General features: G+C 48.9%; 3 protein-coding genes and 2 pseudogenes across 3 annotated transcripts; 2 read left to right on the forward strand and 3 right to left on the reverse strand.

Moving 5' to 3' along the window:
* Positions 1-767: 767 nt before the first annotated feature.
* LOC136454292 (probable L-type lectin-domain containing receptor kinase S.5) lies at positions 768-1,160 on the forward strand. Its single transcript, XM_066454759.1, has one exon. The coding sequence runs from the start codon at positions 768-770 to the stop codon at positions 1,158-1,160; it is 393 nt and encodes a 130-aa protein (XP_066310856.1).
* Positions 1,161-10,566: 9,406 nt separating this feature from the next.
* LOC136454293 (probable L-type lectin-domain containing receptor kinase S.5) lies at positions 10,567-13,011 on the forward strand. Its single transcript, XM_066454761.1, has 3 exons — positions 10,567-11,211; positions 11,402-11,683; positions 12,961-13,011. Exons 1-3 carry the CDS (start codon positions 10,567-10,569, stop codon positions 13,009-13,011), a joined length of 978 nt encoding a protein of 325 aa, XP_066310858.1.
* Positions 13,012-13,268: 257 nt separating this feature from the next.
* On the reverse strand, positions 13,269-14,149 carry LOC136454294 (carboxylesterase 15-like; annotated as a pseudogene).
* Positions 14,150-21,244: 7,095 nt separating this feature from the next.
* On the reverse strand, positions 21,245-22,083 carry LOC136454295 (carboxylesterase 15-like; annotated as a pseudogene).
* A 1,871-nt stretch (positions 22,084-23,954) lies between these two features.
* LOC136451599 (carboxylesterase 15-like) lies at positions 23,955-25,576 on the reverse strand. The gene is made up of 2 exons (XM_066452293.1): positions 24,306-25,576; positions 23,955-24,229 (listed from the first exon to the last, which is right to left on the reverse strand). The coding sequence occupies exon 1, from the start codon at positions 25,426-25,428 to the stop codon at positions 24,403-24,405; it is 1,026 nt and encodes a 341-aa protein (XP_066308390.1). The 5' UTR covers positions 25,429-25,576; the 3' UTR covers positions 23,955-24,229; positions 24,306-24,402.
* Positions 25,577-26,014: the final 438 nt, after the last annotated feature.

Here is a 26,014-nt window from a genome sequence, read left to right on the forward strand (position 1 = left end):
TTTAGTCACCAAATTCTGTTGACACCATAAAATCAACTGGCTGGACTTTGGAGCACGAAAAAGAGCCGATGCCAACAAATTTGAATCCTAGGTCAACAAGGAAGCTTTTGACTTGGCTTTCGCTTTATCTTGCGGTGGTGGTGGTATCCTTATAATCCACGTTTATCGTTGTCAAACCTTTGCATGTCTCTGCTATGATTCTAGATGCTTAATAAACTTCGCACTAATATAGGATAGTACTTTAGTTTATCTCTAGCACTAGCCAATTCTTTGTGAGAAGTTTGCCTAGTCAAAGTCTCAGTGTTTGTGAAGTTCTGCCACACAAACCCATAATATGACTACTTCACAATGCTGATGAATAGCGTTTTTTTTTCTTTCAATGCACGTATGCTTCCTGATTATTGGCATTAGCATTGGCTATGATTTCTTCATGTTTCCTCCAATTATTGTGCGTTCAGGCATGTCCCTATGAATAAATCCTCCTCTTCTAGAAAAGAACATATTCCTCCACCTCATCTTGATCACTCTATTCTCAGATGGAAATAAGACTTCAAGAGAGCTTGGTTTGGTTTGCATCAAAGCCAAGCACAGTGTTAGAACCCCCCTACTTTTGTGGTTAGAGAGTATCCCTTAACTGCAATCTGCTTTTTCAATTTGGGCTTTGAAAGCCTAGTAATTTGTACAGGAATATATAATGAAAAATTTAAGTAGGGGCCTCCCCTGCTGTTCCCTCAAAAAAGGAGAGATCACAAGAATCACTAACCGCCATGGCATCCAGTACCAGCTTCAAGAGCTTTGTTCTGCGAGTTTCTGCAGCTCTTATCTTCCTAGGAAGCCTCACCTGCAGTTGCTTCGAATTCAGCTACCCAACCTTCGACACAGCCAACCAGGCTGATTTCAGCTTCAGCCCAGGCTCAGGAATGGCAAATGGATCCCTGCAGATCACGCCGAGCAGCGGAAACATCAGCGGCCGATCAGGAAGGGTCTGCTACGCGAGGGAGACCCTCAACCTCTGGAACAGCGAGATGGCAACGCCGGCGTCGTTCTTCACCGAGTTCGTGCTCAACATCCAGCCACAGAATGGGACTGTTGGGGAAGGTATGGCTTTCATACTCACAAATAACCCGGCACTTCCCAGCGACAGCAGCGGGCAGTGGTGAATTTTTTTTTAATTTTAACACTTTTTATAACTAATTTTAAATTTAACACTAACATTTTTTGCCGCGCCTATTGTACTGGTGCGACCAAATGCCTGTGCCGCGCCATGTATGGTGGCGCGGCAGAGGTCTGACGTGGCGACGACCGGTTTCGGGGACCGTTGACGTGGCAGCTCTTGCCGCGCCACCATGCATGGCGCGGCAGTGCCGCGTCCTGATATGTGGCGCGGCAGAGCCGAATAAATATCGCGCCCAGTCCCGCCTGCCCGAGCAGCAAGCCCGTCTGGCCACCGCGCCCGCCGCCCAGCCGGCGGTACCTGAACGGTTTAATCCGAACGCGTCGCGCCGATAGTGGGAGTTATTCTAAGTACTGCTTGACATAAAATCAATAGTAGATTTGTTTCTGTCTTTCATTGAATTTTTTTCACGGCCGAATAGAGAATTTGATAAGCCAATGATTTGTTTTCCGTCTTTCATAATACGGTTAACCACCAATTTAACTAATCGATTATGAAAAATTGCCACCGGCGTCGAGATACGCCGGGACTGTCGGTTCCCGAACTAGTTGGTACTTAATCTCGCCGGCAGTGCTGCCGCGACGCAAAGAAACGAATATGAAATAGATAAATGAAGTTCGTGCGCAAGTTGACAAGCTGGCACATAACATTTTTATTATTTTGACATAAGTTTGACATAACATAACCAAATAACCCCGCAAGTTTCGGACGCCAATATTTGTTTGACCTAACAAACTAAGACCCAGGAGTGTAATGATCCATCGGACGCCTCTGTCTCTTCGGATTTGTTGGCAACAATTAGGAGTGTAGCCAACGTCGGTATGGTCGCGTCGACGGTGCGTACGGCTCGTACCCTGCAAGTATATGATACGCACGATTACTTATAATTCTTTATGATCGTTAGTTCATGGAGCCTATGTATTTAAATAAACTATCTTTGATAGTACCTGTGAGGCTCCTTAGGTACCAAGCGGGGCACCACCTAGCTGAGATATGCCGATCTCGTCCTGCGGTCAATCGTCCCACTGGTCGTGCTGTCTGCGGAAGCCCTGGGGGTCATCGTCATCGTCGTCATCGGTTGCAGGGTCCTTCCCAGCGCTATGATGTGGTGGTATACGCATCGCGGAAGTGGCACCTGTTCATCGGCTGAGAAGAGCCGGCTGGTGTCCTCAAAGAGGCTGAAGACGTGCCACCCAACCGCGGCGGGAGTGGCGGTTCCTCATAAGGAGTGTCCATGCAGCTCAACTTCTGAGCTAGCTTCCTGCAACTCTTCTTTATCTTCTGCATAAATAGACTTTAAAGTTAGTGCATTACCCAAACGCATATACACTAAAGAAATATTTTCAGAACGGACAAGTTTATGTTACCTCCACAAAAGCCGCGAGAACACCTGGCCCCTGACCTCTAGACTCGTGAAGTCGGAACGCTGCTTCGTTGGACAGCCTTGACAATTATATCGCCTGGGTACAGAAATGTGGTTGGATAGTTTTAGTACACATACTTAATACCAAAAGGATAACAAATTATACCATTCAAGTATATTACCACGTATCTTTGAAGCGAGGCTCTCTCTAGCTGTGTGTCCTCCCTAGTGGTAACGTTGTACACATCTTCGATGACATCTTCCTCCGAGTCCTCGTCAATCGCCACGTCAGTGTACTGGGGGCTTAATATGTGTCCTCGTAGACCTGTGAAGCCACCGTAGATACTCGTCGAAGGTGTGCTAGTCGTGTGGAAGGACCTGCATAGACCGGATGTCGTACCCTGTTCTGCCATAAATGGATGTGCGAGCTGTGTGTCACGCGCCAATCCTTGGTCTTGTACCTCTTCTTGAGGTCATACCTGCAACAAAACAATGTTAGTTGTACCACACACCTCTGGATTGTAGCATTATTATTAATCGATAACGCACCCGTGCAATTCTTGGTTGGTGTAGTAAAGCAGTGGTGGGCAGCCTGTCATTCTCTCAAACTGTCTACAGATCCGGATAGGGCAAGTGAATCTCGACCACATGGAAGAAAATAAGAGGGACGTCGCAGCGATACTCGTCTGACTCGTCCCTAGTGACAGGACTGAGATAGTCCTAGAGCTCCGAAGAATCCCAAAGACATCAATGCACCTGAAATTTCGTAATTGAGTTAGGTTGTGATATAGTGTACATCGAAGAAGACACATGTATGATAGTAAAGAGAGCGTAACCTAGTGCTGTGTTAGGACGTCGAGACAGTCCATGTACTCCCTGTACTTGCGCCACACATTCCCTCTAACTAACGTTGATTCCATCCAGATATACAGAGCTATAGGGAGTGTATCCTGCCCGTTCCATCGCTGCATTGAACATGATAATGAATTAGCCATTAATAATGAATTCATATGTAACTGCCTCCAAGAATATAATGAACCGAAGTACTTACCGATAAACCATTATTAAGGGGCCTCCCAACGGGCCATCGTTCCCAACATCACACCTGAAGTAGGTACAAGCAACCCCCAAGGTTCGCATATCCTGAGGTGCGACGACAGGCAACGCATAGCTGTCGATACATCTATGCCAGGACTACACTGCCCCAGCTGTACGCCGCTATGTTCTCCCACGGCTGTCGTAGTTTGTCAAGGAACATCCAGCTGATCGTGTTGCCCGATGCGTCTGGGAAGAGAAAAGCACCAAGAAAGTGCCAGAGCCACACACGAGCGAACCTGTCGATCAGAGCCTCCTCAACCTATGGGTCCAAGTAATCAAAGCGCTCCGTGATCTAAGACGACGAAACCCCAAAACTTTTCCTGAAATTGACCAAAGAAAATGAGACCCCATGGCTGCAGGAAAGCAATGCAAATATTAAATAGGCTTGAATTACTCACTTATTTTTCTTGGAAGCATCGTCGTCCGGTGGAAGAAAGCCAGTAAACTGAGCCACCAGCTCCCTCTAGTGATTGTTGTCAACTATCCCTGACACTGGAAGTCTGTAGGGTCGAGATGGCGGACTAGAGGGGGGTGAATAGTCTTTTCTAAAATTAATCGCGTCGGCTAGCCGAAACAAGTGTAGAATTAAAACTATCAGTCTAGCCAAAACTACACCCCTCTATCTATGTTCTCTAGCACCTTCTAAAGATACTAATCAAGCAACAAAGGTGTCGGGCTAGCTAAAGCTCACCTAACCAATTCTAGGAGCAAGGTCACACAAACATATGCCACTAGTACTTTAAGCAACAAGGGAGCTCCTACATATGCTAGTAAGCAAAAACACAAAGCCAACTAAGCTCACTAGCAATGCTCAATAACAAGGCAACCAATGTTAAATTAGAGAGCGCAAATACTTAGCTACACAAACTAAGCAAAGTGACTAACAAAATTACACAAACCTAATTAGCTACGCAAGGGAGCTACTTCTATGCTACACAAGCAAGAAGGTAACTAGTAAGCTACACAAGCTAACTAGTTACAAGATCAACTACACAAGCACAATGTATATGAAAGTAATTACAAGCTTGTGTAACAAGGATGCAAACCAATGGGAAGAACAAGGTTGACACGATAATTTTTCTCCCGAGGTTTACGTGTTTGCCAACACGCTACGTCCCCGTTGTGTCGGCCGCTCACTTGGTGGTTCGGCAGCTAATTGGCATCACCTGCCAAGCCCACACGTCGGGCACCGCAAGAACCTACCCCGAAAGTGATGGTAGCTCAATGACACGCTCAACTAGAGTTGCTCTTCGCGGCTCCCGCAGGGCGAGCACAATGCCCCTCACAAAGCTCTTCTCCGGAGCACCGCACAAGCTTCTTGCGGGCTTCGACGGAGACCACCACCAAGCTGTCTAGGAGGTGGCAACCTCCAAGAGTAACAAGCACCACCGGCTTGCAACTCGATCACCTAGTGCCACTCGATGCAACCTCACGATGCAATCGCACTAGAATCGCTTTCTCACACAATCGAATGATCACTATCAAATATATATAAGATGGAGGGCTCTCAAGCACTACTACACAAGCCACCAAGGCTCTAGTGTGCTCAGCTGCCGGCCCAAGGCCGACCATGACTTCTATTTATAACCCCACAAACAAATAGAGCCGCTACCCCTTCACTGAATAAAAGTCGGGATGACTGGACGCTCTGATCCGAGCAACCGGACGTTGGACCTCAGCATCCGGTCGTGCGATGCACGCCACGTGTTCCTGTTTCAAATACTGTTCGCCCGATCTCAATGGTCAGCTGTCGACCGGATGCAGCAGCTTGAACTGACCGGACTCAACAACCCCAGCGTCCGATCGTTTCCAGTAAGGTACTAGACATGACCGGACACGTCCGGTTGGTCGTGATCGGACGCAGCACCAGCCGGTCACCTCCAGTAACACTGCTCTGCCAGTGTCATCACACGTCATGACAATGGTGATAGCATGGTGATGATCAAATGCTTGAACTTGGAAAAGAGGAAAGAGAAAAACAAAAGGCTCAAGGCAAAGGTATAAAATGTAGGAGCCATTTTGTTTTAGTGATCAAGACACTTAGTGAGTGTGATCACATTTAGGATAGATAGCCGTACTATTAAGAGGAGTGAAACTCGTATCGGAATGCGGTTATCAAAGTGCCACTAGATGCTCTAACTCATTGCATATGCATTTAGGATCTAGTGGAGTGCTAACACCCTTGAAAATATTTGTGAAAAAAGGCTAACACATGTGCGCAAGGTGTTTGCAGGCTTTTGGAAAAATGAAATGTCTATTTTCTATTGCGCCGGATGCAAAATTCTTGGTGGTTGGCACATTTGAGTAAGGGTGAAGTAGTTAGAGTTGAAATAGAGTTGGTCGAAATGATGCTGGCGTCGGTCTACTGACCGGACGCTGGGTCACTCAGCGACCGGACGCTGAAGGGCTACGTCCGGTCGAGCTGTCAGACGGCACAGTCGCTAGGGTTGAGCACCGGACGCTGGTCTGCGTCCGGTCAAGGTGGACCGGACGCGTCCGGTCGAAAAAACATGCCTCGGGGAGCTTACTGGAAACGACCGGACGCTGGGGCTTCAGCGTCTGGTCAGTTTTGACCGGAGCGTCCGGTCAACCTCGTAGCCGTTGAAATCTGACGAACAGCGTTTGAAGCTGGTGACGCGTGGCGTCCATCGGGCGACCGGACGCTGAGGGCCAGCGTCCGGTCGGTATGACCGGAGCGTCCGGTCAGAGCGCGTTTTGCCCAGTGAAGGGGTACAACGGCTCTATTTGATGGGGGCTCTATTTATAGCCCCATGGCCGGCTCAAAGGAGAACTCCTGCACATTTTCATTGACATAGCATCCTTGTGAGCTTAGCCAAAGCCCTCCCACTCATCTCCATCATTGATCCATCATCATTGTGAGATTGGGAGAGAATCCAAGTGCATTGCTTGAGTGATTGCATCTAGAGGCACTTGGTATTCGTGTTGCGCTGCGGATTTCGCTTGTTTCTCTTGGTGGTTGCCACCACCTAGACGGTTGGAGCAGCGGTGAAGGATCGGCACGAGTTGGTGATTGTTCGTGGCCGCCTTCGGTGATTGTGAGGGGAGTTGTACCTTCCCCGGCGGAGCGCCGAAAGGTAACTCTAGTAAATTGCTCGTGTCATTGAGTTACCTCACTTGTGGGTCGGTTCTTGCGGTGTCCAATCGTGTGGACGAGGTTTGTGAAACACCTCTTAGCCGCCGAACCACCAAGTGTTGGTCGACACAACGGGGACGTAGCGTGTTGGCAAGCACGTGAACCTCGGGAGAAAATCGATTGTCTCTTGTCTTTGGCATTCTCCCGGTGATTGGCTATATATTCATCTTGTAATTGGTTCATCCCCTACACGTCGGTATAATCATTCTACTCATTTATTTACATTCTTGCAAACTAGTTGACACAAGCTCTTTAGTGTAATTAGAATTGAGAGCTTGCTTTATTATTTATATTCATCTAGTTGAGCTCTTTAGAGTAGCAAGGTTGAGAGCTCTTAGTGAGTATTTACATAGCAAGTTTGTGTGCCTAAGTAATCATTGCAACTAGAATTGTTGGATAGGTGGCTTGCAACCCTTGTAGAGCTAGAGCAAGTTTGCATTACGCTATTTGTCATACTAATCAAATTGCTCTAGTTGATTTGTAGATTTTTAAATAGGCTATTCACCCCCCTCTAGCCATATTAGGACCTTTCAACGTCACCTTGACCGGACGCATACGGCCAGCGTCTGGTCACTTCCAGCGCCAGCGTCCAGTCGATGACCGATGCCTGCCCGCTGACTGTCACTACTGATCGGACGCTGGAACCCAGCGTCCGGTCACTATGTGACTAGTGTCCGGTCCACTCTGTGAGACCCTATTTTTTTGGAACAGGGCGCCAGTGGCACCGTCGGACTGTCCGCACTCTATGGGCGGACACTCCACCGGTGGAGTTACGAACCCTTTTCACCTCCGTTCCATCGCCGAGTTGATCCACATCAACTCCAACTTTATCTCCTTTGGAAATGTGCCAACACCACCAAGTGTACACCACTATGTGTATGCGTGTTAGTATTTTCACAATTATTTTTTAAAGGATTAGCCACTCAACTTGCCACGCCACTCAAACCTAGCGACGATATAAAGTTAGATCACTCGAGTGGCACTAGATGGCCGATATGCAAACAAGTTTGCCCCTCTTGATAGTACGGTCATCTATCCTAAACCCGGTCATCAACTTCTCTACACACATATGACCGGTGAAATAAAATGCCCTAGGTTATACCTTTGCCTTGCGCATTCCATTTTATCTCCTCCAATGTTGATGCAACACATGCACCAACATGATCAACAATGATATGATCCACTTCATATCATCACGTGATCATATTGGTTCATCGATCTTGATATCACTTGCTTTTCACCGTTGCCTTCGTCCATCGGCGCCAAGTCTTGCTTAAGCTTCACCGTCACGCGGTCCATCGCTCCAAAGCCTCTAACTTGGCCTTCACGCTTGCAACCGGTCCATCAAGCCAAGTCTTGTCTTGATCTTCTCCACCTTGATCACATGACTCAATGTCATGTCTCATGTGCAATGAGCTCCTTCATTATCACATGTGTAAGCTTTACAACATCTCCAAGCCATTTTCACCTTCATGGCATATGTTGCTCACACATATATACCTGTGGACTAATCACCTATGTATCTCACATAAACATAATTAGTCCACCTAGGTTGTCACTCAATTATCAAAACCACACAAGAACCTTTCAAAGTCCCCCCAACCGAAGGCCTAAAATAGCCTTCACGTCCTGCAACGTCAAGGTCATCTCGCCACAAGGTAGGTGGAATATGTGGGTCTCAGGCCTCCACCTGTTATAAGAATAGAACGACTGTTAGTTGCATCAAATTTGTTAGAAGAAAGTTTACGTACAAAGAATGCACTCTCACCTGTCTACAGCTGCAGTAAGTAGTGCTGGGTCAAGGGGCGGAAGACCGTGGTTGACAACACGGACAAGCTCGAGGAAGCTGGCACGCCGTATGTACGACGCATAACGCTCGTCCCACTGGTGTGCCCTGGTGTGCGGCGGGGCCTCAAAGGAGGCAAGGCCACCTCTGCGTCATTGTCACTCAAGATGTGTGCTCGGTGCTGGTCGTCGTACTACACCTCAAGAATGGGGTGCAACGGATGCTGCGTGGGAGGAGCCATCCTGTTACGAATTGATAAACAAAACGTTAGAGTATTCAAATTAACAAAATTTAAATTAACATTAGTAAGTTCACAAACAAATCGCTAACCTAACTATCCTAGATCCCTAAACCCAAAATCCTAACTATACTAGATAATAAATACATAATCAATCCCTAAAATACCTAAACCCTTTTGGGTTTAGAGTAAACTAGTATCTATACCCAAAATCTCTAACTAAATAACTAACTATAAACTAAATAATAAATACATAAACAATCCCTAAACCTAAAATCCTAACTATACTAGAACACACAACCTCAAACCTACGTAAATCACAAACAAATTCACTAACCTAACTATCATAAATCAATACCAATCGTAAAACCCTAACTATCCTAAATCACTAATTATCCTAAATCAATAATAATCAAAAAAATATGAAATCAACCCTAACTATCCTAAATTACTAACTATCCTAAATCACTAATTATCCTAAATCAATAATAAGCAAAAAAAATATATGAAATCGAGAGGAGGTACCTTAGGAGCGGGCGGCCTTGACGCACCAGCGTTCGTGGCGCGGCCAGCGTGGGCGCTGCGCGGCGGGAGTGGCCGGGCGCGGCGTGGTCGGGCGGGCGAGGCCGGGCGGGCGCTGCGCGGCGGCTAGCGGTGGATGGGCGAGTGCGGGCGCTGGCGGCAGGCGGGCGGGCAGGGTGCGTGCGGACGGGCGACCGGCCACATGGTATTTATTCGGCTCTACCGCGTCAAGGATCAGGGCGCGGCACTGCCACGCCAAGGTAGGTGGCACGGCAAGAGCTGCCACGTCAACGGTCACCGAAACCAGTCGTCGCCACGTTAGATCTCTGCCGCGCCACCATGCATGGCGCAGCACAGGTATTTGGCCGCGCCAGGGCAATATGCGCGGCCAAAAATGTTAGTTTTTTTTAAACTTACAGTGTTAGATTTAAAATTAATTATCAAAAAATATTAAAATTAAAAAAAAATCGCAGTGGCTCGGCATCACCAACAACCACACGGACGGCGCGACCACGAACCAGGTTGTCGCGGTAGAGTTTGACACGAGGAAGAGCTTCAAGGACGACCCTGATGGAAACCATGTCGGGATCGAGATCGACAGCATCAGCTCAACTTATTGGTACCCACTCAGTAATCTTTCCATGGTTCTGGGTCTGATGTGTGGGTTAGAATAGAGTACGATGGCACTGCTGCAATGTTGAGAATACAAGCGGTCCAGAAAGGTCACACCTTCGAGTATTTTTGGCCCCTTGATCTGTCACGGCATCTCTTATTGGAGAACCTCACTCTCGGTTTCGCAGCTTCGACCGGTGATTTCACTGTACTGAATCAGATAAAGTCATGGAATTTCAGAACGCCTGGCGCCGACTCCAACAGTAAATTGGGGCATACTCTCTCCGTCCCAGAATATTTGTCGTTCTCGCTTCCCGAGAAACAACTTTAACAAAATATATATTAAAAATTATTATTATTTATGGTACATAATTAACATCATTGGAAAGATCTTTGAATCTAGTTTTTTAACAAATTTATTTGAAAACACAAATGTTGCACATATTTTGTACAAATTAAGTCAAAGTCATGACACGGACACCGAAAACGACTAATAAATTGGGAGGAATTCCTAAATTGGGACGGAGGGAGTAGGAGGAAGCTGACTTTGGTTCTTGCCTTACTGGCCCTATTTCTGATTGCTCTGTCATCGTCTCTGGTGTTCTTCGTATGGCGAAGGATGACAGGACAGCGAAGGCTAGCCTACCGCAACCTGGAGAAGATGATCGACGCACATGGTCCGGTCAGATTCAAGCTCAGGGAGCTCAGCACTGCAACTGCCAACTTCAGTCCTGCTCGTAAGCTTGGCCATGGCGGCTTCGGCACAGTTTACCTTGGCTACCTTCAAAGGATGACGATGAACATAGAGGTGGTCGTGAAGCGGGTGTCGACGACCGGGAACTCCAACCAAGGGGAGCAGGAGTTCCTGGCGGAGGTGAACACGATCAGCAAGCTCTCGCACCGCGACCTCGTGAAGCTCATCGGGTGGTGCCACGAGAGGGGCGAGCTGCTCCTCGTGTACGAGTACTTCCCCATGGGCAGCCTGGACAGGCACCTGTATGCCGGCGAACGAAGCACCGGCGCCTTCACCCCGGCCACAACCGCCGCCGCCAGTCCGGAGCTTACCTGGGACCGGCGGTACAAGATCATCTGCGGCGTGGCGTCCGCGCTGGTGTACCTGCACCACGGGAGCAGCAGGCGGATCCTCCACCGGGACGTGAAGGCCAGCAACGTGATGCTGGACGAGGAGTACAACGCGCGGCTGGGCGACTTAGGCCTCGCCCGCGTCATCGAGCGGGACGGCGTGACGCACCACTCCACGAAGGCGCGGTGGCCGGCACCCGCGCGTACATGGCGCCGGAGAGCTTCTTCACCGGCCGCGCGACCCTCGCCACGGACGTGTACGCGTTTGGCGTCTTCTTCATGGAGGTCCTCGTCCTCAGCGGGAGGAGGCCGAGCAGCCCCGTGCTGTACTGCAACGTCAACGGCGACGAACGCGATGAGCCAAACCGCAGCAGGCGTGGCCGGCACCGCCGCACCGGCAGCAGCAGCAGCCCATGTACATCGTGGACTGGACCTGGAGGCTCTACGGCGAGGGCAGAGCGATACACGCTGCCGACGACGCAGTGCTGCACAACGGCGCCGAGCTTGACCCGCCGCAGGTGGAGCGCGCGGTGAGGCTGGCGTTGGCGTGCTCCTATCCGAACCCGAGAGAAAGGCCGTCCATGAGGACGGCGGTGCAGGTGCTGATCGGCGGAGCTAAGGCGCCAGAGCCACCGTTCCACAAGCCCGCGTTTGTTTGGCCTCCTAGCGGTGGCGGCGGCGAGCCGGAGAGCCAAAGCATCTCGAACAAAATTAAGAAAAAATTACAAAGATTTAGACTATGAAAATATGATTAATGAAGAACCTAATGATATATAGTTGGTATCATAAATGTTATTATGTTTTTATATGAATTTGGTCAAATTTGAGATGCTTATAATTTGGGATGGAAGGAGCATGTTACAAGTGTTTTATATAGATGTTGCAAAAGTAGATCGTGATGCTGTAAAAGTAGATCGGGCTTGCATATGCTGAAATGATTGTACACGTATGTTGCAAATGTGCTCCTAATGTTTCGTCTGTTTTTCAGACCTCTATTGCAAGTGTGTTTATGGATGTTGCATATGTTTCACACATATGTTCTAGGTGTTTTATCCAAATATTGCGTGTGTTTGTAATGGTTTTTAAGTGTTTTTCAGGTGTTTTTGTAAATGTTTTAGACACATGTTTCAAGTGTTCATCTGTCTTTTTTTGCATGTTCCAATTGTTACATCTGGATATTTCAAAATTAGATTGAGTGTTGCACATGGAATGTGCGTAGGAAGCGGCAGGGGCGCGAGTGGCCCTCGCACGTGGTCTTGCGGCGCGGGCGATGTCCGAAGTGGCGCGGGCTCGCTGCATGGGCGCTCGCTTGCAAGTCCGATGCTGCTAAGGCGCTTGGTCGCTCGCTTCACGGTCACTGTCTGATGCTAGCGCCGGGATCGGATATTCGGGCGATAGCAAGTCCATTTTTCCAATCCCTTTATGCAAGCATCGTTCATTTGGATATTCAGTTAGCCAAATTCCTGAGTTTTTTATTGCGAAAAGACAAATTCTTGAGTTCGTGCAACTTTTTAGAAAGGAAAGTTTTTTTTTTAGAAAGGAAGTTCGTGCAACTTTAGCCTGATCATTAGTAGAAACGAGGGCATGTGTTTATTTTAGGGACTTCTAGGGATGGAATAAACCCATCCCAAATTTTTTGGATATACATCGATCTATACATAGTACTGTATAATTTAAAAAAAAAATCCTATCCTATGTTTGGATTTGGGGATACATGCAGTGAGATGAGGTTGCTAACATATGGGACTCATGTGATCAAAGAGTAGCCATTGATTCAAGACTATTTACTCTAATGATTTACCAGATTCAAGTAGACAAATTTGAGCTAAAACCCATGCCAAATCATCCTCGTCCAAACAGATTGTGTAAATTCCTACTCCGTGACACCATTTCCCTTATGCCTCATTGTGAACAACTTGTCAATTCCCAGGGTAAGGCCCCGTTTGGTACAGATCCAGACGGCTCCGGCTCCCACCTGTAAGACACTGTAGCTCGGAGCCGGTTTCCTCTCTCCTTCCTTCTCTCACTGTAGCTCGGGTACTGTTTACGGAGCCGAAATTTTGAGCTTCGCCGGTGAAGCCGCTGGCTGTGACTGTCTGTGAGAGGGAGAGGGAATGAGAGAGAAAACCGGCTCTTGCTACAGTGAATTAACAGTGAAATGGCAGGCGGGAGCCAGAGCTGCCTGGAGCCGTGCCAAACGGGCTCTAAGACTCATGGCCTAAGCGCCACAGCTTCACCTCAGTTTCGCGTGGCACCTTGGTTGACAAACCGCTTCAAGATCCGGACCAACTCCTCGTTCGCCTCGCTCCAGCCTTTTACGGAGAAGCCATGGCGCTCCCCCGCAAACAAGGCCAGCTCCACAGCCTTTCCCATCTCCTCCAACCTCACCGCGTAGCGCCGCATGTGGTCCCGGAGCGTGTCAAGCCCTGGCACCATGACGAGCGCCGGTGGCAGCGGCAGCGGCTCTAGGCCGGGGCTGTCCCCGTGCGCTCGGCGACTCGGACTCCGTCGCCGTGCGCTCGGCGCTGCCAAAGAACGCGGACAAGAGCACGTAGCCGGCGATGCGCGCTGGGTGGACCGCGAGCTTCCCCGAGGCGATCTGAACCACGACGTGGTGGGCGAGGTTCGCGCCGGCCGACACGCCGGACACGAATGTCTGGGCGAAGTTGGCCCACTCTTCGAGCCACGGCTCGGTGCCTTGGGCGCCCGCCGTGGCCTGCCTTCGCAGCCAGGAGAAGAACGTCACGCCGTCGTCGATGGCCGCGGGCAGGCGGTGCTCGAGCGCGAGGCGGTACTAGACGGAGAGCACCACGGCGGGGAGCTCGGCGGCGAAGCGATGGCAGCAGGAGTGGAAAATGGGCTTGTCGTAGGCGCCGACGCAGTACCCGCCGCCGTGGAAGTAGACGAGCACGGGGAGCTTCCCGCGAGCCAACGCCGACGGCCTTTACACGCGGACCTTGAGGCCGCGCGCCGCGTCGTAGGCGACGTCCTTCCACTGAACGCCAGGGACGTCCGTGAACGGCCCTGCCAGCATGTGGACAGATTCGTCACCACGGACAACAGAGCCGGACGACGCCGAAGAAGTCCTCGATGACGTGCGGCGCGGCGTCGCTGGACATGGTGAGCGATCGATCGACGGCGTCGGCGAGACGAGAAACTGGCCTTGAAAGTGACAACACGCCACGCACGGATCTGAATGGAACTGAATAGAGAGGCTGACACAGACACCTCGCACCAAACGTGCCAGGTCGAACATGTTGCGAGGTTTCATATGGCAACCATTGTCCGGGAGAGAAATATCTAAGCTAACTCAATAGTCAACACGGGTTTTGCCCCGCGACCTCCACGGCCTTCCCCATCTCCTTGAGCCTGGCGGCGTAGCGAAGCACATGGTCATGCTGTTAAAACTGTAGATCGACTAGGGTAGATCTAGACGGATGAAACACTTAGATCCGTGAAGCACATGCACATTTAGACCTAGAACACTACACCGAGAGGGAGATAGGGTAGAGAGGTGCTGGTGATGAACCTGAGCCTTCAGATGAAGTCGTGGTTGTGCTGGCCATCGCTGGTTCGGTGATGGAGGCAGCACACGGGCAGCGACGGGTGGAGTAGAGGTTGCACGGACGTCGATGCAATGCAGACGGGGCGTAGCAGTGACGACGGTGAGGGTCAGCGGAGCTTCCCGTCGCTGGCTGCGCGCCCTCTTAGATCGGTCTAGGGTTTTGTCGGTGGGTTTGCGGCTCACGGCGAACCTCGTGCTTTGAGCCGCCGGCCCCCACCTCTTTATATAGCGCAGTGCGACGGGGGCCCACCAACCATGTAGGGTTGGGCGCCCCCGATCAGGGTGCGTGACCAAGGCCCGTTGGGCTTATTGGTTAGGAGATCAATCTAACATTCTCCCCCTTGATCTCACTATTACTTTTATCTTTAAACTTTAAAACTTCAATCCTTTTATCCTTACTCATTTCTTCACAGATGATGCATAGAGCATGTCTCATCGTCACGGTCAATCGCCGATAGATTTAACAGCTACAATGCACGTCTCTGATCTGAAATAGTTACTTTAACTTTTGGGCCCTTTATAGTCCAGGAATCATAGGCTTTCCCTTAAACCCATGCCGGCTACATGTTCTCTGAACACGTTGGGTGGTAAGCCTTTTGTAAGCAGATCCGCGAGCATCTTTTCGGTACTTATATGCTCAAGACTTATCATTTGATCCCGGACTTTATCCTTCACAACATAATACTTTATGTCAATGTGTTTGGCAGCACCACTTGACCTATTGTTGTGAGCATACTGTACTGCTGGATTATTATCGCAGTATAACTTCAGTGGTCTATTGATGTCGTCAACCACCTTCAAACCGGGTATGAACTTCTTTAGCCCGTTCACCTGCCCCGTTGCCTCATAACACGCTACAAACTCGGCATACATTATGGACGATGTAGTGACGGTTTGCTTTGAGCTTTTCCATGAAATAGCCCCCCCTGCGAGAGTAAACACATATCCAGACGTGGATTTTCTATTATCTCCCGTATAATCAGAATCTGAATATCCCACTATATGGAGTGAATCAGATCTTCTATACGTCATCATGAGGCCTTTCGTTCCTTGCAAATAACGTAAGACTTTCTTTACCAATTTCCAGTGTTCTATTCCAGGATTGCTCTGGAATCTGCCAAGTAACCCGGTAACAAATGCTAAGTCAGGGCGCGTATACACTTGAGCATATTGCAAGCTTCCGACAGCTGAAGCATATGGAACCACTTTCATTTGATCGATCTCATATTGGTTCCTGGGGCATTGAAAATCCCCATATCTGTCGCCCTTGACTATGGGAGCAGGTGAGGGACTACATTTGTGCATACTGAATTTCTTTAAGACTTTTTCTATGTATGTCTTTTGTGACAGTCCTAATACCCCTTTACTTCTATCTCGGTGAATCTCGATCCCTAGAACAAACGAAGCTTCACCAAGATCTTTCATATCAAATTTTGAGGACAAAAACTTCTTTGTCTCCAGTAGTAGACTGACATCACTACTAGCAAGTAAGATATCATCCACATACAGGACAAGGAAGATAAACTTCCCATTCTTAAACTTTGCGTAGACACAATTGTCCTCAACATTATCTTTAAACCCAAAATTCTTTATTGTCTGATCAAACTTCAAGTACCACTGTCTTGAAGCTTGTTTTAATCCATAAATAGATTTCTTTAGGCGGCATCCCAAACATTCTTTTCCTTCCATGACAAAACCTTTCGGTTGTGCCATGTAAACATTTTCCTCTAAGTCTCCGTTGAGAAATGCCGTCTTTACATCCATCTGATGTAATTCCAAATCGTAATGTGCCACTAATGCCATTATAATTCTAAAGGAATCCTTACATGAGACTGGAGAAAAGGTCTCATTGTAATCAATCCTTTCTCTTTGTGTAAAGCATTTTGCCACAAGTCAGGTTTTATATCTCTCTATATTCCCTTGAGAGTCAAGTTTTGTTTTGTAGACCCATTTACAGCCTACTGTTTTGGCTCCTTTAGGAATTATCTCCAAATCCCAAACTTTATTTGCATTCATTGATCTCATCTCATCTTCCATGGCCTCAAGCCACTTTGCTGAATGATCACTTTTCATGGCTTCTTTAAATGAGGTGGGATCACCCTCCATTTGAAATTCTTCAGTATTGTACACTTCATAATCAGCAGAAATAGCTGATTTTCTAACTCTTTGAGACCTTCTAGGGGCCTCCTCAATTGGCACATTTTCTGTTTGAGGCTGTTGTTGCTCCCCCTCATGTGTGGCGATAGGTTCTATAGGATCCTGAGGCACAGATTCCTCATCATCATTCATTGTTGCCATAGGCGGGATAACAACAGGTGCTGGCACCACAGTGTCTTGTACTGTTGGTGCAGCAACTGTAGGTAGTGAGAAAAATGGCTCATGAATGATCGGAGTGGGTGCATACACCCGCTTCTCTTCAAGGTCAATTTCTCGAGCTACCATGCTCCCCCTAATCATTTCATCCTCTAAGAAGACAGCGTGTCTCGTTTCCACAAACTTTGTATGTCTGTTAAGACAGCAGAAATGAAAACCTTTTGACTTTTCTGGGTAGCCAATGAAATGGTAACTCACTGTTTTGGGATCTAGCTTCCCAATGTTTGGGTTAAAAACTTTAGCCTCAGTAGGGCTCCCCCACACACGCAAGTGGTTAAGTGAGGGTACTCTTCCTGTCCACAACTCATACGGTGTTTTAGGCACCGACTTACTTGGTACTCTATTGAGAATATGAATGGCGGTTTTTAACGCCTCCATCCACAGACTCATGGGTAAAGTGGAGTAACTTATCATACTACGCACCATATCCATCAGGGTACGGTTACGCCTTTCAGCTACTTCATTCTGCTGAGGTTCGCCTGGTGTTGAATACTGGGCGACTATACCATTCTCCTGTAAGAACCTTGCAAAAGGTCTAGGAACTTGTCCATATGAGGTATGCCGACCGTAGTACTCTCCTCCACGGTCAGACCTGACTATCTTAATCTTTAAATCATGCTGATTTTCAACTTCTACCTTAAATATTTTAAATTTATCCAACACTTCTGTTCTTTCTTTAATTAGATAAATGTAGCCAAACCGAGAGTAATCGTATGTGAATGTTATGAATGAATCATAACCATCCACACTTTTCACAGGAAAAGGACCACATATGTCTGTGTGAATAATCTGTAGGATTCCTGTGCTTCGTTTGGCATCTTTCTTATTTTTTTTTACATACTTTCCTTTTATACAATCTCTACATTGTTCTAACTCTGAGAGCTCTAATGGAGGAAGAATATCATTCTTAACTAGTCTTTCTATTCTCCCCCTCGAAATATGGCCTAAACGACAGTGTCATAATTTCGACAACGCATCGTGAGCTCTCTTTCGTTTTCTGTTTCCATTGTTCGATGAGGATACATTTTCATTCACATCACATACGGAATTCACATTTTCACGAAGTGATAACAAATAAAGCTCGTCTTGTCGGAAGGCAAGACCAACACATTTATTATTAAATAATATCCGATATTTGCCATTTCCAAAATAGCAATCATAACCATCATGGTCTAACTTTGATACACTAATAAGGTTTCTTTGCAAAGAAGGTACATAAAGAACATCTCTAAGAAAAAGTATGAAGCCATCTGGAAGCTCTAGAGGAAGATCTCCAACGGCCTCAACATCTGCTTGTACTCCATTTGCGACTTTAATGAAACTTTCGCTTCTTTGCAAAGTTCTCATCGAACGGAATCCCTGTAATAAATTAGCAACATGAATAGTTGCACCTGAATCAATCCACCAAGTAGATTTTGAAAACTTTACATACAAGGATTCATTTACGAACGTAATAATGTTCTCACCTTTATTCTTCATAATCATCTTTAAGAAATCAGGACAATTCTTTTTATAATGTCCCGTCTTCTTGCAGTGGAGACACTGGTCTTTAGCCACTGGGAATTGCTGGTTCTGAGACTGTTGCATGGGACCTTTTCCAGATGACTTGGAGGAAGAGCTGTTATTATAGTTTTTTTTCTTATCTTTTAGGTAGTTGACAGAACCACCTTGTGAAACTTTTATTCTTTCCTCCTCTTGCACACACATGGCTATGAGCTTTTCTAAATCCCATTTTTAGGCTGTATGTTGTAATTAACAACAAAGGTGTTAAATTCTTTGGGCAAAGAAGCAAAAATCAAATGAATAAGAAACTCATCCTTGAGTGCCAAATCCATTGGTTTGAGCTTAGATGCTAGATTGCTCATTCTCAGTATGTGCTCTCTAATGCCAGTGCCGCCACCAGAGTACCTTTCTGTAACCAGCTGCTTGATTAGCTGGGTTGCATATGTCTTTGAAGAGCCAGTGAACTGACTCTTTATTCTATCTAGGTACTCTGTGACCGTGTCACAGTCTGGAATTGAGCCCACAATAGCAGGCTCAATGGTGTTCTTTATCACTGTCAAACACTTCTTGTTGGCAGTGACCCATTTCCTATGCTCAAGGTCATAGGACATCTTTACGGGAGCAAAATCCTGCTCTCTGTTCTGCCATGCAGCATCAGTCTCATCTGTCTCCCTCACCGGTGCCTCAGGTTCTTTGGGACACGGTGTGGTGACAACCCAGTCCACCTCAGCGAGGATAAAGACCAGGTCTATCTTTTTCTTCCACTCAATATAGTTATCACCTTTTAGAGTGGGGATTTCTTTGATACAACTCATTAAGTTGTATCCTCCTGAAAACACAATTCAAATAGTGTGAGAACAGAAATAACAACAATAATTGCATGCCTTAGTTTAACGTTGGTCAAAATTAAAACATACAATTATTTTCTACACTAATTCTACATCACCGTTGGGCAGAAATAGAATTAATGTATGACAAAAACATTATAATATTGCCATTAATCAACGTTGGTCAGAATAACAACAATATTATAATCAATTTAAAACATATCCATTTTCAAAATTAAATTCTCCCGTTGATTCGAATTTAATAATGAAAATTACATCTTTAAATACGCAGCGGAAACTTTAACATTTAATAATCTTTTTCCTATTTTCCAGAAGCAAATTTACTATTTACTGAACAAAAAATATCGTTGGATAAATTTTGTACAGAAAATTATCATAAAAATTCAATTCAAATTGATCAAACTGTTTTATGGAAAATAAGAAAAACAAAAACTGTGACTTTACTATTTATTTGGCCATTTCGGCCCGATCCATCAATTAGTTTGCGTGGCCCAGCGAAAACGGCCCATGGCCTGTCCACGCGCGCGCCCGTCAGCGCACCAGGCCCAGCACCCCGCGGCCCAGCCGCGCGCGCCAGCGCACCCCCGCGCCCAGGCCGCGTGGCGCTCTCTCCCCCGCGCCTAGGCCGCAACCTGGGCCTGGGCCAGGATTTCGGTCGAGCAGCAGCGCCCGCCTGGGCCAAAAGAGGCCCGAGCCCTCCTGGCCGTTGATCTTCGATCGACGGTGGAGCGCGCAGCTCGGGGCATCAAAAACCCCGGCCGACCGCGCCTCCCTCAGCCCTAGCTTCATTTTCACTCGCACGCTCTCTCTCTCTTCTCCTCACTGCTCACCTCTTCTCTTCTCAGTTCGTCACCGAGCGACCACGGTGAAGCAGCGAGGTCCCGGCGCCGTCGCCGGCCCCCTCGCCGGCGTGCGCGCTCCCCAGCGGGTGAGCGCGCCGCCGTCGAGCGGCCTGGCCGCGGCGCCCCTGTGGCCGGATCCCGGCGAGCCGTGCCCCCTTCGGCCGGCCTTTCTTTTCCCTGCGCGCGCCGGCGTGCTCGACGGCGAGGTGAGCCGAGCCACCCTCTTCCCCTTCTTTCCCCGTTCGGTTTCTTTGATTTGGATTTTGGCCCGATTTTCCGATTAGGGTTAGGGTTTGCTTTTTCGATTTGAAATCGGTTCTATTCCTGGGTTAGGGTTAGGTTTGGGGACGACACCGTTTTTCTTTTTCCCCAAATCGCCTTCGGGTTCTTCTTTAACCTCATTAGGGTTAGGGTTCATCCGAACCATATCTTTTCTCAGATCCGACGGATCGAGTTTAGGGTTCAACCGAACGTCGGCCGCCCCTTTTCTGCTTAGATCCGCACGGATCCAATCAACTTTCTACTCGGGTAACTTTTAATTTCTTTTCCCCGATCCAGATCTACCGCTAGAAAAGTCTCTGGTACCATTGTTAAAACTGTAGATCGACTAGGGTAGATCTAGACGGATGAAACACTTAGATCCGTGAAGCACATGCACATTTAGACCTAGAACACTACACCGAGAGGGAGATAGGGTAGAGAGGTGCTGGTGATGAACCTGAGCCTTCAGACGAAGTCGCGGTTGTGCTGGCCATCGCTGGTTCGGTGATGGAGGCAGCACACGGGCAGCGACGGGTGGAGTAGAGGTTGCACGGACGTCGATGCAGTGCAGACGGGGCGTAGCAGTGACGACGGTGAGGGTCAGCGGAGCTTCCCGTCGCTGGCTGCGCGCCCTCTTAGATCGGTCTAGGGTTTTGTCGGTGGGTTTGCGGCTCACGGCGAACCTCGTGCTTTGAGCCGCCGGCCCCCACCTCTTTATATAGCGCAGTGCGACGGGGGCCCACCAACCATGTAGGGTTGGGCGCCCCCGATCAGGGCGCGTGACCAAGGTCCAATAAGCCGTTGGGCTTATTGGTTAGGAGATCAATCTAACACATGCAGCACGTCGCGCCCGGGCGCCACGACGAGCGCCGGCGGCAGCGGCAACGGCTCCAGGCTTGGGCTGTCGGGGCCGAACGGGTTAGCAAGCGGGTGGTCCCTGGTGGCTCCCAACGGCAGCGCCATGTCGAGCGACTGCACCGTCGCGGACACGCCGACCGGAGGATGGGACTCCGACGCCGCACGCTCGTCGCTGCCGAAGAACGCGGCGAAGAGGACGTATCCTGCGACACGCACAGTGCCTAGGATGATCTGCCCGGAGGCGATTTGGACCACGACGTGGTGAGCCAGGTTGGCACCGGCCGACACGCCGGACACAAACGTCCGGGAGAAGTCGGCCGATTCGGCAAGCCACGGGTCGGCGGCAGTGCCCGTTGCCGGTGCGGCCTGCGCGCGCAGCCAGGAGAAGAACGTCGCGGCGTCCTCGACGGCAGCGGGGAGACGGTGCTCGGGAGCGAGGCGGTACTGGACGGAGAGCACGACGGCGGGGACCTCGGCGGCGACGTGCTGGCAGAAGGCGTGGAACCCGGGTTGGTCGTAAGCACCGATGCATAGCCGCCTCCGTGGAAGTGCACGAGCACCGGGAGCCGCCTGCCGCCTTTGGGCGCGGCCTCCTCCGGCGACCTGTACAGGCGGACTCTGAGGCCGCGCGCCGGCCGGTCGTACACGACGTCCGTCCACTGAACGCCCGGGACGTCGGGGAATGTCGCTCCCGGTGCAGTGAGGATGGATTCGTCTGCGCGGACGACAGAACCGTCGCTGAGGAGCTGGACGACGCCGAGCAAGTCCTCCACGACGTGCGGTGCGGTGGTGATGCCGGACATGGTGTCAAGGACGCCGGGGTGACGATTTGCCGCGCTCGACGCTGGATCGATAGGCAAAATTTCTGCATGCGTACGTTCGCTTTATTCTGAATGGAAATCGGAAAGCTTAAATAGGGCACGCGATCGCGAATTCGCTATCCATGAAGGTTCTTGTTGTGCGCGCGTGTCACGGTCGCTTGTGGACTTGCCAGGCCCAAGCGGACCCAGGCTTCCTCGTCATGTGCTCGAATTTAGCCGTGACTTTGGAGGCCGCCCACCGTATGAGAAAAATCAAGAGAACGAGCTACTTGGCGGCAATAGAGAGCTACGGCCAGAAGGTGAGACGCATCGCATTCGCATTTCACAGCCTTGCATTTTCTACCCACGGAATCTTTTTTTTCGGGATCGTGCCATGCCACGCCACGTTTTTCATTAAGCAGAAGAGAATGTCTTGTTACCGAATTGGTGAGGCAGATTCATGAGACTGATGTTGATCAGGAGTGGTTGGTTCGATGATTTTTCATGCTTATCGAGTTATCTTTTTTTTAATGCCTTATCGAGTTATCTGTGTCTAACTTAGCTAGCTTTTGTGCATGCGTGTAATCAGGGGGTGGAGGATAGGTAAGACTGCCCTGGGTCATGGTCACCCCTAGGTTCTTTTTTAAATATAAAAAATAAACATACAGTAATCTATGGCTAAATTCGTTCAATTCGTGCATCATTAGTGACCCCCCTAATTCATTGATACCCCTTTTAGGACGTGGTTCAAGCTCCGCCACTACGCGTAATATCTTTCATAGTTGTAAGGGAAAATTTGCTAGCGGACACTGCAAGTGATGCCGCTTTGGCAGTGGACACTGAAAAAAGATCGATCTGCTGGTGGACACTATAGTTTGTGTCAAATTTGCAGGAGGATACCGAACGCATTAAAATATTTATTTTTTGTTCAGAAGGTGAGAGAACATATGTGAAATGACGTTTTTGCCACTATGTGTAATGTCTTTCATCATAGTTGTAACGGAGATTGAATTATGCAATGTATTTTTTTCTACACTTCTTGTACCTGTTTCTTTCTTTCTTTATTTATTACTATATGTTTTGGGATATAATGTTACTCCCTCCATTACAAAATTTAAGATATTTTGACTTTTCTTTATATATATATATATATATATATATATATATATATATATATATATATATATATATATATATATATATATATATATATATATATATATATATAACTACTATCCTGTAGCTGGCTACAGAATAACTTATTCTGTAGCCACTTTGAGTTATGATAATTACTATGTTAATTTACGAGATTATAGTAACTCCTTACTAAGTGGTTTAATATAACGTTATGGTAAATATCCCCATGTGTTATAGTAACCCAACTATCGTAAATATGTATTGACATTATAGTAAATTAGTATATAAAATTATAGTAAATGGAAGTGGCTACAGAATAACTTATTTTGTAGCCGGCTACTGAATAGCCTCTCCCTATATATATATATATATATATATATATATATATATATATATATATATATTAAGAAAAGTCAAAATATCTTAAATTTTGTAATGGAGGGAGTAACATTATAGGTAGAGTATATTCAGTAGCCAGCTAAAAAATAAGTTATTCTGTAGCCACCTCTATTTACGATAATTTTATATACTAATTTACAATAATATCAATACATATTTATGATAGTTGGGTTACTATAACACATGGGATATTTATCATAATGTTATAGTAAACCACTTAGTAAGGAGTTATTATAATCTCGTAAATTAATATAGTAATTATCGTAACTCAAATATATATATATATATACTTTTACTATGTACCTACCAAAAAGTTTGTAATTTGGAATGGAGGAATTACATCTTAATAGGATCCACAAGGGAGGCGAACACGAAACACGCAAGAGAGGATCCGTCGCGCGCTGCTGTCTGCTGACATCGAGAGAGAGGAGCAAGTCATGGCAGCTCGCATCCGATCGTGATTTCGCCGGATTTTTAGTCGACTCCCCGATACGATAGCATTGCCGGTGTTATTGGAGCATGGCCGCTAAAACTTGGCGTAAACAACGACAGCGACTTTATTGATTGATGAGTGAAAAACGCGAAAATGCGAACAAGGACTCCGTTCACCTCGCTGAAAAAACGAACTGAAATACTGTTCCGACTCATTTATTATGAGAAAAAAATACGGTTCCGGCTTAAAAACGAACCTGGCCCAGAACGGAAACCAACTCGACGAGGACGGCTCTCCCACCATGGCATCATCAACCATAGGCCGGGCCGCCGGCGTGAGCGCCGCCGATCACTTCAAGTGGAACACCGGTGTACAAATCGTTTCAAGATCCCGACCAACTCCTCGTTCGCCTGGCCCCACCGAAGAACGGAGAAGCCGTGCTGCTCCCCCTGGAACTCGGCGAGCTCCACGTCCTTCCCCATCTGCTTCAGCCGCGCCGCGTAGAGCAGCACGCGGTCGCGGAGGACGTCGACTTCGGGCGCCTCGACGAGCACCGGTGGCAGCGCCACGGGCTCCAGGCCGGGGCTGTCGGGGCCGAACGGGTTGGCCAGCGGGTGGTCGAAGGTTGCCCCGACCGGCAGCGCCATGCGCCAGAGCTGATCCGACATGGCGACCGTCAGCGAGACGCCGTCCGGGGGGTCCGACTCCGTCGCGGTGCGCTGGACGCCGCCGAGGAACAAGGACAGCAGGACGTGCCCGGCGAGGCGCACCGGGGCGAGGTCGATCTGCCCGGAGCCGGCCCGGACAGCGAGGTGGTGGGCCAGGTTGGCGCCAGCCGAGACGCCCGACAGGAACGTCCGCGCGAAGTCAGCCGACTCCGCGAGCCAGGGCTCGGCGCCGCCACCGCCTGCGGCGGCGGCGAGCAACGCCTGCCAGCGCAGCCAGGCCAGGAACGTCGCGCCATCCTCGATCGCCGCCGGGAGACGGTGCTCGGGGGCGAGCCGGTACTGGACGGAGAGAACGAGCGCGTGGAGGTCGGCCGCGAGGCGGCGCCGGAGGTAGTGACCGCCTCCGAGCTGGTCGTAGGACCCGATGCAGTAGCCGCCTCCGTGGAAGTGCACCAGCACCGGGAGCTTATTTTTGTTACCTCCGTCGCCGGCGTCCGCCGCTGTCGCCGCCGCCGCCGGCCTGTACAGGCGGACCTTGAGGCCACGCGCCGGGTCGTACACGGCGTCCTTCCATTGAACCCCCGGAACGTCCGGGAACGGCTCCGGCGGCATCAGGAGCGCCTCGTCGCCGCGCACGACGGTGCCGTCGCTGAGGAGCTGGACGGCCCCGAAGAAGTCCTCCACGACGTGCGGCGCCGTGTCGCCGGACATGATGGTTGGTGATGATCGTCACGAGCTCACGATTGGCTGTCTGGATGGACTGAAGAGTCGCAGTTTGTCTTGTCTGCTGGCGCACTCGCATCTGTATGGATTCGGATCCGCATCATCGCGCAGCAGGCATGTGGACAAGTGGTGGCCGGCGCGTTGACTGGTTGTCTGGTTGAGATCGAGAAACGCTATGTATTTGGAAAGATAATGAATGCGATTTGGGGTTTGTTTTCCTTATTACCATAACTAGGATTGATATGGGCCGATGTTAGATTAGGTTGGGCTTATATGCGCGCGTGAGATTCTAGCCCATCTTGTCGAATGTTTTCTTGGCCCATTGAGTTACCATGAAACTAGAGAGAAACAACAAGATTCTTTCAAACGGAAACCCTCGTTACAGGGCCGGACGGACGGACCCTGCACTCGCTCGTGTCACCCCCGTTCGTGTCACCTGCTTGCTCTTCTCGCGGGACGCACCCGTCCTTGCCGTCCACGCACAGCGAGCCCGACGTGCTAGGACTACTACTGTAATCTTAACCGAGGCGGACAAAAAAGTTTATGGAGGTGGGCAATCCAACCGCCTTCAGTC

The sequence above is a fragment of the Miscanthus floridulus genome, chromosome 5 (genome assembly GCF_019320115.1).
Source record: "Miscanthus floridulus cultivar M001 chromosome 5, ASM1932011v1, whole genome shotgun sequence".
Lineage (NCBI taxonomy): Eukaryota > Viridiplantae > Streptophyta > Magnoliopsida > Poales > Poaceae > Miscanthus > Miscanthus floridulus.

What these genes read in the sequence shown, in the direction of transcription:
- LOC136454292 (XM_066454759.1), top strand. Translation starts at nt 768, where the DNA reads ATGGCATCCAGTACCAGCTTCAAGAGCTTTGTTCTGCGAGTTTCTGCA.
- LOC136454293 (XM_066454761.1), top strand. Translation starts at nt 10,567, where the DNA reads ATGACAGGACAGCGAAGGCTAGCCTACCGCAACCTGGAGAAGATGATC. An exon ending in TGACGCACCACTCCACGAAG is followed by an intron (nt 11,212 to 11,401) that starts GCGCGGTGGCCG and finishes GCCAAACCGCAG; the next exon opens with CAGGCGTGGCCGGCACCGCC. An exon ending in CGTTCCACAAGCCCGCGTTT is followed by an intron (nt 11,684 to 12,960) that starts GTTTGGCCTCCT and finishes GTCAATTCCCAG; the next exon opens with GGTAAGGCCCCGTTTGGTAC.
- LOC136451599 (XM_066452293.1), bottom strand. Translation starts at nt 25,428, where the DNA reads ATGTCCGGCGACACGGCGCCGCACGTCGTGGAGGACTTCTTCGGGGCC.